The sequence below is a fragment of the Protopterus annectens genome, chromosome 3.part1, assembly GCF_019279795.1.
Source record: "Protopterus annectens isolate FY-2018-M chromosome 3.part1, PAN1.0, whole genome shotgun sequence".
NCBI classification, from domain to species: Eukaryota; Metazoa; Chordata; order Ceratodontiformes; family Protopteridae; genus Protopterus; species Protopterus annectens.
In genome coordinates, this window is record NC_056732.1 from 320,542,476 (window position 1) to 320,560,403 (window position 17,928).

The 17,928-nt window shown below is 44.3% G+C and overlaps 1 protein-coding gene across 1 annotated transcript in view; it reads left to right on the forward strand.

Moving 5' to 3' along the window:
- Window positions 1–17,928, forward strand: part of DAZL (deleted in azoospermia like) — a 2,235,938-nt gene that overhangs the window by 735,249 nt on the left and 1,482,761 nt on the right. Inside the window, exon 3 of the mRNA XM_044066765.1 lies at window positions 11,679–11,770. Within this exon, the coding sequence (XP_043922700.1) occupies window positions 11,679–11,770 (92 nt within the window). The remainder of the gene's footprint in view (window positions 1–11,678; window positions 11,771–17,928) is intronic.

A 17,928-nucleotide genomic window follows, 5' to 3' on the forward strand; every position in this document is an offset into this window, starting at 1 on the left:
AGGGGCTAAAAACATAAGACCACCCCGTAGAGCACCTACTCAAACTTGGGACCTCAACTTTGTTTTGGAGAAGCTAACTTTACCTCTTTTTGAGCCAGCCAACACAGCAGAATTAAAATATATCTCTTGGAAAACTGCTCTGCTCCTGGCAATAACATCAGCATGAAGAGTTTCAGAATTACAGGCACTAATGGCAGTGGAACCTTTCCTCATTTTCCACCAGGACAGGGTGTCTTTACGAACTACCCTACTTTTCTGCCAAAGGTGGTATCCAGTGTGGCTCTAAACAAAACTATTCACCTGCCAACTTTTTATCCTAAACCACAGAATAAAGGGGAGAGACTACTGCACTCTTTGGACATTCACAGGCAGTTACGCTTCTACTTGGACAAAACCAAAGATTTCAGAAAATCTGAGCAATTATTGGTAGCATATGCTGCAGGAGCACAAGGAAAAGCCATTTCAAAACAGACTGTTTCAAAATGGATAGGACATTGTATACATTTCTGCTACACATACCATGGAAAACCTGTACCTAGCAGCATTAGCTGTCACTCTACCAGGGCAACAGCCACTTCAACTGCCTACCTCAGGGGAGTACCTACCAAGGATATTTTGGAAGCAGCAACTTGGAGTTCTGTACACACCTTCACCAAACATTACCATCTGCCTCTATACTCTAAATCCAGAGCTGGCTTCGCCACTGCAGTGCTGCAGGGCCGTATAGCCACCCCTAATGCTTTATAGGACCAGCCACCCTTCCTCAGCTTTGGGATTCTACCCAAGTGTAATGACTGCAGCAGTGTAACATTATGAACATAGTACAGTTTTGTACCTACCATAAATGTAGATGTTCGAGTGTATACACTGCTGCAGTCCAGGTTACCCTCCCTCCTTCCCCTCTTACTGGCTGGTATGTCCCTATGTCTCCTACCCTTATTACCTATGGGGAGTATTTGCTGGTAGCTGTAAGTTGTCTTTTGCTTTTCTTATGTATGTTTTATTAGCAATTGGAATTGCCTACCTATTTAGAGGCACCTGACATCTGGGGCAAGAAAAACTGAAGAAAATGGCGTCGGCTGCATCTTATATACCCCTGTCGCACTGACGTCAGGGAGGAGGCAACAGCAACCAACGCCGGACCAAGACTTTGGAACTCAGGCCGACTGGGGAACCGCCTGACGGCAGGATAACCCAAGTATAATGACTGCAGCAGTGTATACACTCGAACATCTACATTTATGGCAGGTACAAAACTGTACTTTACTTGGACGACTGCCTTATTCAAGCAGAGAACAAGAACATTCTACTACAGCATCTGGCTTTTATAAAAAGATTACTAATAGATCTAGGGTACACAGTAAACGAAAAGAAATCAAAACTCGTACCCCCTCAAGAGATAATATTCCTGGGTGTAAGCTTAAATACAACTGCCCAGATGGCTTATCTCCCGCCAGACAAACACAGACAACTGACTACTTACTTCAAAATGTTGGCAACAAAGACACAGTTATCTGCAAGAAAAATTCTGCAGGCCTTGGGCTTCATGGCATCCTGCATTCTGCTAATTCCATATGCAAGACTGCATATGAGTAAACTTCAATGGTATCTAAAAAGTTTTTGGACTCAACATTGCCATAGCCTGGAAACAATAATTACCCTCATTCCCTGCCTGCAGTAGGAGTTTCGAAGGTGGGCAAAAGCCTGTCACCACAACACGGCACAGCCATTCACCTTACCCACAGCTAGGCAGACATTGACAACAGATGCATCAGATTATGCCTTGGGGGCCCATATGGCAGGAAGATGTTTTCCGGCACATGGTCTTCAAGTCAAATGCATCTACATATCAGTCAAAAAGAGATGCTAGCCGTTCAGAATGCCCTGACAGCCTTCAAGGATCTACTTCATCCAGGACATCTACTGATAAAGACGGACAATACTACAGTCATGTGGTACATAAACAAGCAGGGAGGCACACATTCCTACCCCCTGTGCAGACTAGCCATGAACTTGTGGGACACAGCATTGACTTACCAAGTACATCTGCAGGCACAATTCCTAACAGGAAGGACAAATACTCTGGCAGACAAACTAAGCAGAAACCTAATGGATCCCCACGAGTGGAAATTGGATCCACAAGTCTTCAGCATGATAACAAGGACCTGGGGATGCCCGGTCATAGACCTATTTGCCTCCCCTCACAACTACCAACTACAGAGATTCTGCACAAGGACTTATCACAAGCAAGCATGGAAAGTGGATGCTCTATCTTTCAGCTGGAAAAATCTAACAGTATATGCCTTTCCTCCTCTGCCTCTCCTCCCCAAGGTACTCCTCAAGGTCAGACAAGAGAAACCAAAAATTATACTGATTGCCCCAGACTGGCCCTGCCAGCATTGGTACCCAATCCTAAACAGCTTGGACATTACCTCAAATTCCTCACTTATTAACCCAACAAGACAGTCAGATACTGCACAGCCAACTCAGGACCTTAAACCTGGCAGCATGGTGGATAATGTATCCATTCAAGACACACCTCTCTCTAAACCAGTGAGGGATGTTATTTTGGAGGCCAGGATGCCTAGCACCAGAAAATCTTATGCAGAAAAATGGAATAGATTCTGTGCTTGGAACTGGGCACAAGGCATTGACACGATTGTTCCAAATATTCCTCAGATTTTGCAATACTTGACTGAGATGCTTGATAAAGGCCTTTCCTTTTCATAAATTAAAATTCATGCCTCTGCCATTTCAGCTCACTACAATACAGAACCACCCATTTTTTCTCATCCATTACTAAGGCAGTACCTCAGAGGCGCCAAAAACATAAGACCTGCAAGGAGAGCACCAATACCTGCATGGGACCTCAACTATGTCTTGGAAAAACTCACACTGCCTCCGTTTGAGCCAGCCTCTGCAGCTGATATAAAATTCTTATCCTGGAAAACAGCTCTGCTCCTAGCAATAACCTCTGCTAGACGAGTCTCAGAGTTACAGGCACTCATGGCTGTGGAACCTTTTATCATTTTCCATCCTGACAGGGTTTCTCTGAGGACAAACCCTACATTTATGCCTAAGGTAGTGTCCAGTGTGGCCCTTAACCAAACAATTCATTTGCCTACCTTTTATCCAAACCCACAGAATAAGGGTGAGCGAATTCTGCATTCTTTGGACATTCACAGGCAGCTACGCTTCTACTTGGACAGAACCAAAGCTTTCAGAAAGACTGAACAACTTCTAGTGGCATATGCTGCAGGATCAAAAGGAAAGCCTATCTCAAAACAGACTATTTCAAAGTGGATAGGCCACTGCATTCGTTTCTGCTATTCACAGCATGGCAAATCAGTGCCTAAGGGCATTAGGCCACATTCAACCAGAGCAGCAGCCACTTCAGCAGCCTTCCTCAGAGGAGTACCAACCAAAGATATCTTAGAGGCTGCAACTTGGAGTTCAGTGCATACTTTTACAAAGCACTATCACTTACCTCTCTACTCTAAATCCAGGGCAGGCTTTGCCACTGCAGTTCTGCAGGGCCTGATAGCCTCTCCTAATCCTATTTAGCGCCAGCCTCCCAACCTTAGCTTTGGGATTCAACCCAGTTGTAATGACTGCAATAGTGAAACATGATGAACATGGTACAGTTGTGTACCTACCATAAATGTAGATGTTCGAGTGTATTCACTGTTGCAGTCCAGGTTACCCTCCCACCATCCCCCTTTTCCTTTGCTGGGACTTATCTGTACTTCTCTATTCTATACAACTTATGTGGTGTATTTGCTTGTAGATGAAGGAAAAGTTGTTTTTTGTGCATGCATGCTTATTGGCATAATTTAGCCCACCATTTTAGGGGCACCTGACATCTGGGGCAAGAGAAACTGAAGAAAATGGCGTCGGCTGCATCTTTTATACCCCTAGCGCACTGACGTCAGGGAGGAGGCGATAGCAGCCGACGCCGGACCTAGACTTTGAAACTCGGGCCAACCGCGGGTAGCCTGCCTGCAGGATAACCCAATTGGAATGACTGCAACAGTGAATACATTCGAACATCTACATTTATGATAGGTACACAACTGTTTTTATGTGGCATAGAAGCTGAGCAGGACAAGGTAAGACCCTCATGAATGAAAACTAGATCAGGGGTCTTCCAAGATTTGATCCATCTGTGGGACAAATAGACTTATCTGTCATCTCTCAGAACTACCCGTTGGCAAGATCCTGCACCAGGACTCCATGCAAGAATTCCTGGAAGACATATGCCTTTTCTTTTCCTTGGACATGAATGCTCCTGTAAGCTTTTCCACTCTTTCTACTGATATTCTGGGTACTTCTGAAGATTCAGAAGAAATCCCCCAAGGTCATTGTGGTGACTCCATTCTGGCCCAGCAGCAGTGGTTCTACTTTCTTTTGGAAATGGCCAAGGCAATTATTATAGACTTCCTCTTAGAATGGATCTACTCACAAGATCAGGGGTGTTTGATATACCCTGATCTCAATCAGCTTTAGCGGACTCTCTGGGTGATGGGGTCTTAATTCCATTTAAAGCAACTGTATACTGAGGACATGCAACAGGTAGTAATGGAGGCAAGAAAGCCTGATAAGACAGTCATATATCAGTAAATGGAAAAGATTTTCCAGTTGGTGCTAGCGACAAAACCAGTACCCATTCAGGGCTTGTTGTTCTCAGTTTTTGCAATATTTGCATAAGTTACTATCCTATGGCCTTTATTGCTCTGCCATCAAGGTTCATTTATCAGCCATTTCAGCATGTCTGCCCATTGATCCTCCTCTTTCATTGCAGTTTCATGTCAAAATGGTTTTGAAAGGGATTTGGCATAAGAAGCCTCCAACAAAAGCGGTGACCCCTCCTTGGAATCTTAATCTTTTGTTAGAGAAACTAACACTTGCTCCATTTGAACCAGGTCACTTGCTTCATTTGAACCAGATAATCTAACGTACTTTTGAGGTGTCTAACATGGAAAACAATTTACTAATTGGTCTGATATCTGCAAGAAGAGTATCTGAGCTGCAAGCTCTTATTGTGAGTCCAGCCTAGCTAATCTTCCACAGAGACAGAGTTTTCTTGAGAACTAATCCTAGTTTTATTTTAAGCCAAAGTATCCCATCTTCCCATTTTCTTTCCTGAACCTAAAAGTGAGAGAGAAGGGATACTCCATACTTGGATGTCGACAGAAAACTTGGGTACTTATCTTGACAGAACTAAATCTTTCAGATCTTTGTATCAGTTGTTCATTTCTTTTGAAAGTAAGAAAAAGGAGCAACCTGTGTCAAAACAGACTGTTTCCAAATGGTTGTCTAAGGCGATTACATTTTGTTATATTTGCCACAACAGAACTATTCCAGTCAGGGTCAAGGTTCATTTTACCAGGGCCTTGGCTTCATCTGTGGGTTTTTGGAAAGAGTTGGATTCTAGAAGTATTCTAGACACAAAATCTTGGTCCTCTGTACATACATACTTTTAGAAAGCACTACAAAGTTTATTCCTACTCTAGGTCTAGATCAGGCTTTGCTAGGACCATTCTCCATGAGCTCCTGGACCCTTCTCTTTCCAACTCCCAAATGTAGTAAGCTAGGATAATCTTCCACTATAGCTAAGGCTATTGCAGCAGTGATCAATATGATGAAGATGGTAGAGTTGTGTAAGTAAACTTAAAATAACAATAGATGTTCGAATGATCACTGCTGCAGTAGCCGGTCCTTTTAATAGGTTCATAGGTGTGTATAGGCTAATGGCCCTGGAGCCTTTACAATCCTAGCCCATAGGATTACCCTGCATCGTGCCACCCAACGTTAGATGTTCTTCTTGTTTCAGTGTTGCAGTTATTACATTTGGGTTATCTGCTTGCAGGTAGCCCTCAGTTGGACTGATTAACAAAGTCTTGGGTCCTGTGTTGGTTGCTGTCCCTTCTTCCATGACATCAGGTTGTCAGGGGTATAAAACATGCAGCCGACGCCATTACATCAGTCTTTCTTGCTGTGCGGTGCCAGAAGCAGAAGCAGTTCGCAAGTGCCAGTCGGCCGACTGCTGAAATTTTTGTTTTCAAGTTTCAGAGCCGAAGTCTTCAACTAAAGCTAAGTACTCCGTTGGGGAAGCTTTTTCTTGCTCCTTACCGATGTCAGTAAAAGTTAATCATTGAATTACTAGTGGAAAGCAAATACCTCATAAAGATTTTCATTCGTACTGTATTCCTTGCCTAGGCCCTGACCACGACGTACCTTGCTGTCGGTTTTGTGTTTTATTTAATCAGCACACTATCCGTCGATGGTATATTTTCACCTCTAAATATTTCGGTTTAATTATCCGGAAATGTCATTGGTTAGCCATCCGACTACCGGGATTCTGAAAAAATGCAAAGAGAAAGACAGAGACAGGCCGCCAAGGTCCAAAACTGTCGACGATGTTTCTCCTAAGCCAGTTTGCCGGTACTCAGTGAGGCACTTTCGCAGCCCCTGATACCCGCTACTTCTGATTCGCAGGCCTCTGTTGAGACCTATTCAGAGTCCGGTATGCCGCGAGATGCTTCAGCTATGGATCCCGCGGATGTCTCTACCTTGGATGGGTCCGCAGCCGCTGTGGACGCATCGGCTTCTGAGGGTGTATTCAGGCCAACGGACTTGCATATTAAACTGACGCCTCCTTCTTTACTTAGGCCTAAATCTCGATCTATGCCCAAAAAAACAACAACGCCCAGGCCACATGCTCAGTCCTCTATGCCTAAAAAACAAATGATAAGAATGGCTGAAGATCTAATAACTCTAATCAGAAGTAGCCAGAGGCCTAGGACTGAAGTTGATTATGAATCTTCTGATCAGGATTCTGTTTTTTCTGATTCTTCTGATGATCTGCATTTGCCCTTATCTTCTTATGAAGATTCTGATGCAGAGGACTGCACTCCCTCTGCTTCCCCTCCTGAGGATTTTTCTTTTGGGGAACCTTACATACTCTAAGGGAGCATTTCCACTGGGAAAGCCAGGATATTTCTGATTCAAAAAAGAGGCTTAGGGATTTTCTTCTCCTACCTCAGCATAGGCCGTTAGGTATTCCTCCTGTACTAGACATTCTTGATTATGCTTTTCTGGAATCTAGTTCGGCTCCTGATTCCCTGCCTTCTGCTCCCAGAAAACCTGACAGATACTACAGGGTGCCTGAGTCCCACAACTTTCTTTTTAAAAATCCTATTGCAGATCCAGAGACTATTTCACAGGGGCCCAAGGGCATTAAGGCTTCTACTGCTAAAAATCCTACCCCTTGTGATAGAGACTCCAGGGCACTGGATCAATGGGGTAAGAAGGTTTACACTTCTGCAGCTTGGCCATTAGGGCTTTAAACTGCCAGTTTCATATGTTAAAGTATCAGCAACATGTTATTGGACTGCTTAAACAGAAAATGATGCTGATCCCTGACTGTGTGGAAAATAAAGAATTACAGGATTTAATGCATTCTGCTGAACAAGTTGGAAAACATACTTTGCAGTGTGGTTTTGATTCATTAGAGGCCTCTTGCAGGACTGCTGTTACTGGGTCTGTGCTCAGAAGGCATGCTTGGCTCAAAGGAGCAATCTTTGCCTGATCATGTTAAAGCTAAATTGTTGGATGCTCCTTTAAATCAGGACCGTCTGTTTGGCAACAAGGCTGAGGAAGTTCTTAAAAAGATGGAAGATAAAGCTAAATCTATGCAAATTGTTAAAGATTTTTTATAAGTTCATCCTCCTAGATGTAGTAGGCTCTGGCCCTATAAGAATTGGTCCTTTCCAGCCCCTTCCAAGTCTTCTCAAGCCAAACCCAGACACAGCAAAAACCCCAGGTTTCAGTCCCAGGGGACACACAGAACTAAGCAGTGGGGGGCCTCCACGTCCAAATCTGGGAGTAATAAAACTCCCCCCTATGGTAAACTTTCTCAATGACTTCCTTTTATAATTTCCAAGCACTTATCAACTGACTACCCCTTTGTGGGGAAAGATTGCTCTTCATGCAAAGAATTGGGAACTCATTACCCAGGACTGTGTTTTAAATATAGTGTCCCAGGGATACAGATTTCACTTCCACACGTTGCCAGCACCAAGCGGGTGGCCAGACCTACCCCCTAATCAGTGGGCATAGGCCCAAAACACAAATACTTTCTATCTTAAGCATGGGGGCTATTCAGCTGGTACCAGAAGAGGAAAAGGGACAAGGTTTCTACCTGGTACCCGGAAAAGACAATTCATGGTGTCCTATCCTGGACCTTTCTACTCTAAACTGCTATTTGGAGATTCCAAAATTCAAGATGCTGACTCTACACCAATTACTTTCTGTGCCTGGCAAAGATGCCTGGTTAGCAACACTAGATTTAAAAGAAGCATACCTGTACATCCCAATCAGGGAATCTTGCAGAAGATACCTATGCTTCAAAGCAGGCTAGTTTTCTGCACTGCCCTTTGGCTTATATACTGCGCCCAGGGAATTCACAAAGTGCCTGGCTCCAGTTTTTGCATTTTGCAGGCAAAGAAATATTCAAATTTACCTATAACTGGACGATTGTCTTATTCAGGCAGAAAGCCAGGACATACTTTTGAATCATCTGGCCTTTGAACAAAGGGTTCTAACTTGTTTGGGGTACACCACAAATGAAAACACGTCTCACCTGGTACCCTGTCAACAAATTATATTCCTGGGAACAAGCTTGAATACAACTTCCCAGATGGCTTACCTCACGCCAGAGAAACAAATTCATTTGACAAACTACTTCAAACAAGTGTCCACAAAAACCCTGCTATGTGCAAGACAAATACTGCAAGCCTTGGGGTTCATGGCCTCCTGCATTCTTCTAATTCGATATGCAAGGCTGCATATGAGGAACATGCAGTTGTATCTAAAAAGCCTATAGTGTCAACACTCAAGACCTGGAAACAATGATTCCTATCATACCTTGCCTATGCCTAGAGTTCCTTTGGTGGGCAGAGGCCTTCCACCAAAACAAGGGACTACCTTTCACACCACCCCCTGCCACCCAAACCCTAACAACAGATGCATCAGACTATGCATGGGGGCTCACCTGGCAGGGAAGTGAATTCAGGGCAAATGGAACCTAAGTCAAATGCACCTGCATATCAATTAAAAAGAAATGTTAGCTGCACAGATTGCTCTGACAGCCTTCAAGGACCACATTCTTCCAGAACAACTAATGGTAAAGACGGACAACACCACTGTTATGTGGTACATAAACAAGCGGGGGGGGCACATTCTTACCCCCTCGGAAGACTAGCCATGACATTGTGGAACACAGCCTTGAGCTACCAAGTGCACCTACAAGCTCAATTCCTGCCAAGAAAATTAAATACACTGGCAGCATGTTGACAAGCAAATGATGGGCCCAGATATAGACTTGTTTGCCTCTCCCCAGAACTACCAATTGGACAAATTTTGCACAAGGACTCCCCACAAACAAGCCGGGAAAGTGCATGCTCTGTCCTTCAGCTGGAAAAACCTGTCAGTCTATGCCTTCCTCCTCTTCCTCTGCTCTCCAAAGTACTACTAAAAATCAAACAGGACAAACCAAGGATGATTTTGATTGCTCCAGACTGGCCACGCCAACACTGGTACCCCCTTCTGCGGAGTGTGTCACGGTTATCTCCATGGCACCTGCCTCACACTCCTTCCCTGCTGTCTCAGCAGGAGAACCAGATTCTGCACCCTCAGCTTCTAACACTGAACCTGGTTAATTACTTAATCTCTCCTTTACCATCCCTCAGCAAACCTGTGATGGATATCATTTTAGAGGCAAGGAAGCCTAGTACTAGAAAATCTTATGCTGAAAAATGGAAAAGATTATGTGCCTGGAACCAATCTCAAGGGATGAGCACAGCAGCACCCAATTTACCTCAGATTTTACAATACTTAACTGAGACGCTTCACAAGGGCTTGTGTTTTTCCTCTATTGAAATCCACGCCTCAGCCGTTTCAGCTCATTATAACACAGAACCGCCCCTCTTCTCTCATCCACTGCTCAAGCAGTTCCTCAGAGGGGCCAAAACTTTGAGACTACCCAGGAGAGCTCCATCCCCAGCCTGGGACCTTAACTTTGTCTTGGAGAAACTCACGCTACCTCCTTTCGCGGCAGCTGCTACTGCAGACTTAAAATTTCTTTCTTGGAAAACAGCTTTCCTTTTAGGAATCACTTCAGCTAGAAGGGTGTCTGAATTACAGGCCCTTATGGCAGTGGAACCTTTCATCATCTTTCATGCGGACAGGGTGCCCCTCAGAACCAATCCATCCTTCATGCCCAAGGTGGTATCCAGTGTGGCCCTTAATCAGTCCATTCATTTGCCAACCTTCTTTCCCAATCCACAGAATAAAGGGGAACAGATACTGCATTCCTTAGATGTGCACAGACAGCCTAGATTCTACTTGGACAGGACTAAACCTCAAAGGAAATCTGTACAACTGCTGTTTGCATTTGCTGCAGGGGCAGAGGGGAAGGCTATTTCAAAGCAAACCATTTCTAAATGGATAGGCCATTGCATTTATTTCTGCTATAAGCACCATGGAAAACCTATCCCCCAGGGGATCAGACCTCACTCCACCAGGGCTGCATCTACCTCTACAGCCTTTCTCAGAGGCGTCCCTATCAGGGACATCCTAGAAGCTGCTACCTGGAGTTCAGTACATACTTTCACCAAGCATTATCATTTGCCAATGTTCTCTAAATCCATAGCTGGCTTTGCCACTGCAGTCTTGCAGGGCGTTATAGCTGGCCCTAATGCTATCTAAATTCCTCCTCCCAACCATAGCTTTGTGAATCTACCCAAATGTAATGACTGCAACAGTGAAACACAAAGAACATAGTACAGTTGTGTACACTTATAATTGTAGATGTTCAAGTGTATTCACTGTTGCAGTCCTGGTTACCCTCCCTCCAGCCCCCTAACTTCTTTTGGCTATACCTCTACTTTCGTTTACTATGCTTAAAAGCCTTTTTGGTATATTTGCTTTTTTGTTGGAGGTATATCTTTGTGCTTTTATATTTAATTGTTTCCCATTAGGGGGGCACCTGACATCTGGGGCAAGAAAAACTGATGTAATGGCGTCGGTTGCATGTTTTATACCCCGCAGGACCCAAGACCTTGTTAATCAGGCCGAGTGAGGGCTATTTGTAAGCAGATAACCCAAATGTAATGACTGCAACAGTGAATACACTCGAACATCTACATTTATGGTAAGTGTGCACAACTGTGCTTTCCCAGTGCCTCTGTTGAGTAAAGACACTGGAGTTATCCCTGGGGTGAATTTTCTATTTTTCATCCACTCATCAAGAGTCTCCTTCTCCCTGTATTTCTTGGTGCGTTGTTTATGCTGAGGTGTGGAATTTTACTTTTTGTTGTTACTAGCATTTTCTTGTCAGGGGTCAACCTCCCTTTTTTTGTTGGCATCAAATCTTTGAAGGGCTTGGCGCCCAAACCTATCTTTGTAATTAGCTCAGCTCTAGTTGCCTGACAGATTGTCCTATGGAAGATCCCTTGAAACTTTGTAATCTGGCTGGCAGTTATATGCTTGGCAGGATATCACTTATATAGCTAAGGCTACTGTAGCAGTGATCATTTGAACATGTACTGTTATGGTAAGTTTACCTACATACTTGTACTATCTGTATAACAGTCACACGTCTTTTGTTCTTTTAGACTGCTGAATGTGAAATTAAAGACTTCTTTGCGAGGTATGGTGCAGTGAAAGAAGTTAAATTAATCATGGACAGAAATGGCATTTCAAAAGGGTAAGTGTTGTTTTTATGCATATTTGTTTACTTTGATAAAGAACCAGTCAGTGAATGACGTATTGCAGTTGAACCCTGGGTGACTTAGAAATACTGGATCTGATGTTGTCATTGTCATTCATTCCTCAACTGTTGGGTTCAGATCTGACCCTAGGATCGGACTTGAAAGCTTTTCATAGCTCCTGAGACACTGAAAGCTCTTGAGCTCCTCTCCTACCTGTAGTGCACTAGTCCCTTAAAGCATCTCAGACCTTGTTTGCTGCCGTTTTTGTGTTTAGATGTTGGTCCCTGTTAACTCTCGAGTGTCCGTGAGTAATAGTGAAGTTTTCCCTTTTATAGCTACCTGTATTCTTCTACCATTTTTATTCCCTTAACTTAATCCTCTCTTACCCTCGTTAAGGTTTTTAGTGTATTTCCTCTAAATACCATTGTTGGTATTCCTTTCCTTATTTTTTTTCTCTCCACTTTTTAGGTTGTTTCTCTGACCTACCATTGTTGGTATTTTTTTAACTAATCTTTTTAACTAATATAAAGTTAAAAACGTTTTCTTTCATTTTTTCATATCTTTTTTCTTCATCTTTGGCTGTTATCTTTATAGCGATGTCTAACAAACCTTTGAGTTTTAAAAAATGTAAAGCCTGCGGCGATAAAACCTCTTTATCAGATGCACATGAGTCGTGTGTCCATTGCTTAGACCCATTTCATTTAAACTCTGCATGAGACATATGTAAGGGTTGTAACCCTAGGGCCATTATTGATTGAAAAAACAAATTAATCTTGAGGGGATTAATGCCATCATCATCCTCTGATATGGCATCTGGGTCTCAAATCCCCAAGAAAGGAGGAAAAAAGGACAATAAAAAGTGTCCATCTGACCCCTCAGGATCTTCTGCTCCGAGTTCAGAGCTGCCTTCTAAAATATCTGATATTTGACCTGATTTCTTTATATCCAAAATCTAAAATATCGGATGCAACACCATCTGATCCGAAGAAACGCAAAGACGTCTCTGCTCATATCCGATCTCCTCCTCATTCTGGATCCTGATCCTATATGTTTCCGTCTCCCATCTCTTTTCCTGGAAAGGTGTCACCACTCCAGGACCTCATCCATTGCTTCCTCTTCTCGATCTTGCAGAAGTTTGACCAAAGCAGATGTGGACAGGATGATGAAATTTCTCTCAATGCTAATTCAAATGCATAGTTCTTCCGATTCCTACCCCATCAGGCCCGGAGATCTTCATTAGTAGTACTCCACCTATTTTGTCTCCTTCTCTGATCTGATCTTCTGTTTTAGAGCAGTTGGAACTGAAAATTCTGGATCCGTCTATATCGGACCCAAAGGTCATTGTATCTTGTACCGTCTTTGAGTGGACTGGCTCAGAGCACGTTGTAGCTGGATGTCTCTTTGGAGATGTAGGGGCTACGCCAGATCCAAGATGTTGGAGTCGACTCCTGAGTTTGCCTCGAATGGTTTGTCAAGGAGTTGACAGCTCAGAAGCATGTCTTTTCAGAGCTGTCGATTTCTTTCTTCCTGAGGCATTCTGCTTTTGATATAGTGAAGGGAGTTTTCTGTGCTCCTTGAGAAAAGATGTATCCACCTTCATTGACTCCTAATTTGTAGACCTAGTTTTGTTTGCATCTTGTGCCTCAACTTCCTACACCACAAGGACAGCCAGCTCAAGGTCTCCAAGATACCCCTCATGATATATTGATTTTTTTCCGATACTTCTCTGGAACACCCCACTGAAGAAGTCCCTAGGAAGAGAAAGTGCAAATTAAGGCACTTAGACTCTCCTCAAGAGTCTGTTACGGAGAATACTGATTTTGATGAGGTGGACGGGTCTGCAAGATCACCACCTGACAAGGTCTCATTTGTATACATTTTAGAGATCCTTAAGCAAAGAGGTGGTTGGCCTGGTAACAACCCTTCCCAAGAGGAATCAGTATTCCTGGAAGCCTTTGGAGCTGGCCCGTCTGTCTCCTGGGTGACTCTGCCTGTCGATGAGCTCATTGATTTGATCTCTCGACGGGCGTGAAAGGAACCTGATTCTGTTTAGCCGACCCACAAGAGACCAGACAGGATTATGGCACCACCCAAGGTCAGAGAATTTTGGAGCAAGGGAGTATCAGTCATGGTCATAGTGGTGGCCACAAAAAAGGAACTTGCAGAATTAAAGTTCCTTTGTCCACCCCCCTAACAGGGAGTCTAGGGCACTGGACAGATTTGGGAAACGTGTTTGTGCTTTAGCGAGCTGTGCACTTCAGTAGCTGAACATTAGGCACACTTCACCAGACTCCAGAGGGACTTAATTATAGAATTCACCAAATCTCTATCCCAGACCATTACTTCTGAGGCAGATAGCTCCATTGCCTCACAGCTGTCTACCCTACAGCCCATTTCGAATTCATCCATAAGGCTCATTTCACATGTGGCTAAGGATACCTTAAGGGAGGCAGGTTCAGGCATTTCCATTAAGAGTCATTCCTGGATGCACCTGTGTGATTTCTTGGAGCCCTTCAATCTTCCTTTGTCAGTGCCCCCCTTTGACGGAAGTTATTTACTTGGCCCTGAGGTTAAAGACATATTATCCAGGTGTGAACAAGGATGGTAAAATCCTGTCTGCTGTGGGTGTACATTTTTCAACTCCTCAAAGGATCTTTTCTAGGAATTAACGAGATGGTCAAAAAATGTGGTCCAGAAAATCCCAGGGTTCTTTCCATGATCTACGTGGAGACAGTTGTCCTAGGGGCAAGGGGGGGGACTCTAACAGAAGACACTACCTGCGTGGCAGAAGAGGCCCGCAGAACCAAGGGTCCAAAGATACTTTGTCTGACAGATCCTACCATCGCTCCTGAAAGGATGCCTATGGAGGCAGTTAGGGGGTCATTTATCCCTGCACCAGGGAGCCTGGCTAGAGATTACAAAAGATTCATGGGTACAGAGGATTATTTTTAGAGGTTATATAATACCATCCCCCTTTAACAGTACACAAAATTTCCGATGTTCTACCCAGTCAGAGGAAAGAAGTAGAATTAGAAATAAAAAAAAAGCTGCTAGAAAAAAAGAGTCAACCAGGAAGTTCCACCAGATCAGAGAGAGTCTGGAACTTACTCAAGATTCTTTTTAGTGCCAAAGAAAACAGGGGATTGGAGACCAATTTTGGATTTCAGCAATCTGAACAAATCAGTTCAGTACACAAAGGTCTGGATGGTCATTTTTCAGTCCATTTTGCCTTTCCTGCACAAAGTTGACTGGATGTGCCGAAAAGACCTTCAGGAAGCATACTGTCAAATAAAAATGAGCAGATGATCCAGAAGATACCTGCGCTTCTGGTTGGGAACCAGTCATTACAAATTCAGAGCTATGCCCTTTGGCCTTACCGTAGACCACAGGGTGTTCACCATATGTGTGGGAGTAGTAGCAGCTCACTTGAGACTGCAAGGATTCTGGGTGTTTCCTTAATTAGACGGCTGGCTGATAACCATTCCAACCAGACATCATCTGATAAAAGCATGAGATTATGTACTCCAGTTATGCTCCCACCTGGGAATTACCATCAATCATAGCAAATCTAACTAGAACCAGCTCAGATATTAGAATTTATCAGAAATTTGTTCTACACAAATTCCTTAATAGCTTCTCTTCCCGAGTACAACCCATACAATTCCAGGTCAAAAAGATCATTCAAAATTCCTCTATCTCAGCTCAACTAATTCTTCAGGGGTTGGGGGTCAGTGTCTGCGGCAATAGTTTTGGTTCCGCTAGTAATATACCACATGAGAATTCTTCAGTGGACCCTAGCGATTCAGTGATCCATTCTACATCAGCCCTTATCCACCCAAATATCAGGATAACTCAGGCTTGCATAACTTACCTCCTTTGGTGGATTCACACCGATCAGATAATGCAAGGTCGCCCATTCACCTTCCCTCAGCCCAAGGCCATAGTTACCACAGACACTTCCCAGGTCGGGTGGGAGGGCACATCTCTGAAAAGACAGTCCAAGGCACACAGTCCCCTGAATAGGCCAATTTGCATATCAGTATCTTAGAGATGAGAGCATTCCTTCTAGTGATGTTCTTCGTATTTCACTGTTGCAGTCATCACACTTGGGTTATCTGCCTGCAGGTAGCCCTCAGTCGGCCCGAATACCAGAGACTTGGTATTTCTGCATCGGTTGCTGTCGCTCCAGGACTGATGTCATGTCGTCAGGGGTATAAAAACAGGCAGCCAAAGCCATTACATCAGTCTTTCTTGCTGAGGAGCCCGAAGCAGAAGCAGTTCGCACGAGTGCTGGTCGGCCGCTACCTGTGTTTTCGTTTCCGAATTGAATCATCCTGAAGTTTTCTAAAGCCAAGTACCTTGTTGGCGATCCTTTTTTCTTGCCCTAACTGATGTCAGAAAAAGTTAACAGTTGTCTCGCCTGTGGAAAGCAAATACCACACCGAGATTTCCATTCTTACTGCATCACCTGTTTAGGCCCAGATCACGACGTACCTCGCTGTTGGTTTTGTGCCTCGTTCAACGCCTGAAGTATTCATTGTCGGGCCCTTACTGTCGCTAAATACTTTTGATGATGTCCTTCATGGATGCATCTGCAGTCATAACAACTGGGTTGTCCTGTCGTCAGGCAGCCCTTCGGTCGGCCGGATTCCAAAGTCCGGGTCCGGCTTCGGCCGATGTCGCACTTCACCCGACGTCATCTCTGCTGGTATTCGGGTATAAAGGCATCAGCCGACGCCATTTTCTTCAGTCTTTCTTGCCGCGTGCCCAAGCAGAAGCTGTTCGCAAGTGCCGGTCGGTCAGATCCAGAGATTACTACCGAATACTTCAAGACTTCTAAAGCTAAGTACCCGTTGGGGACTCTTTCTTGCCTCAGCCGATGTCAGAAAAAGTCAATAACTGTTTAACTTGTGGGAAACAAATACCTCATAAAGATTTCCACTCTTACTGTTTGCCTTGTTTAGGCCCAGACCACGACGTAGCAGCCTGTTCGCCTGTGCTTCTTTCAACCGACCTAACGCTTAGACGTCGGTCGGAGTTTGCTGAACAGTTTTTCGGCTCTGAATTTGCGTGACATTATGCCGCCGGATCCTCCGACTACCCAAATTGTTAAAAACGCAAAGAAAGACCGACACCGCGTCCGCGGTTTCGCCGAAACCATGGTTAAGCAAACATGAGTGTCTCGGTTACGCCGAAACCGAGAAAACTGATCAGAGTACAGCCGAATCAATGACTACTACTGAGGTTCCGGTTACCTTACTTGAATCGGCCTCAGAAATTTTACCTACTACAGTGGTTACTAGTGACTTATCAGACACCATCCCTTTGGATGTCTCTACCCCAGCACGTGGTGCTGCTAGGCCTCCTGCAGCCATGTCTATTAAGGCCTTCGCCAGGGCTAAAGCAGCCAAATCTACTAAGTCAGTGCCTGTTAAACCCCTCAACCAGGCCCACTTCTAGTTCACAAATGCTTACTCTGGCAGAAGATCTAATATCCTTAATTAGGGATCTCAATCTCACCCAGACAGGGCCTCTCAGCCCCAGAAAAGAGACCTAGAGCAGAGCCCCTCGAGCCTGTGTCCTCTGATGATTCTGTGGAAGACTCAGATATTACTGACCAGCCAGAGGCTCCTTTCTCCAGTTTTGAGGACTCAGATGCTGAAGAATCCATTCCAGCTGCTTCCCCACTAGAAGAATTCTCCTTTGGGGAAACCTTACATGCCATGAGAGAACAATTCCAATGGCAGGAACAGGATTTTTCAGACTCCAGAAAAACTTAGGACTTTTCTGCACCTACCACAACACAGGCCCTTAGCTATACCTCCTGTCCTCTGTTGTGGACGATGCATTTAATGATGTTTGCACTGCACCAGATTCTTTACCTCCAGCACCTGCCAAACCAGATAGATTTTACAGGGTGCCAGACACTCATCATCACCTATACAAGGCCCCACTTGCAGACCCCGAAACTATATCCCAGGGCCCTAAGGCAGTAGCCTCAACCACAGCAAAGAACCCTATTCCTTCTGAAAGGGAAACCAGGTCTTTAGACAGATGGGGCAAAAAGGTTTACACCTCTGCTACTCTCTCAGCTAGAGCTTTAAACTGTCAGTTTCACATGATACAATACCAAGAGTTTATGCTTGATCAGTTA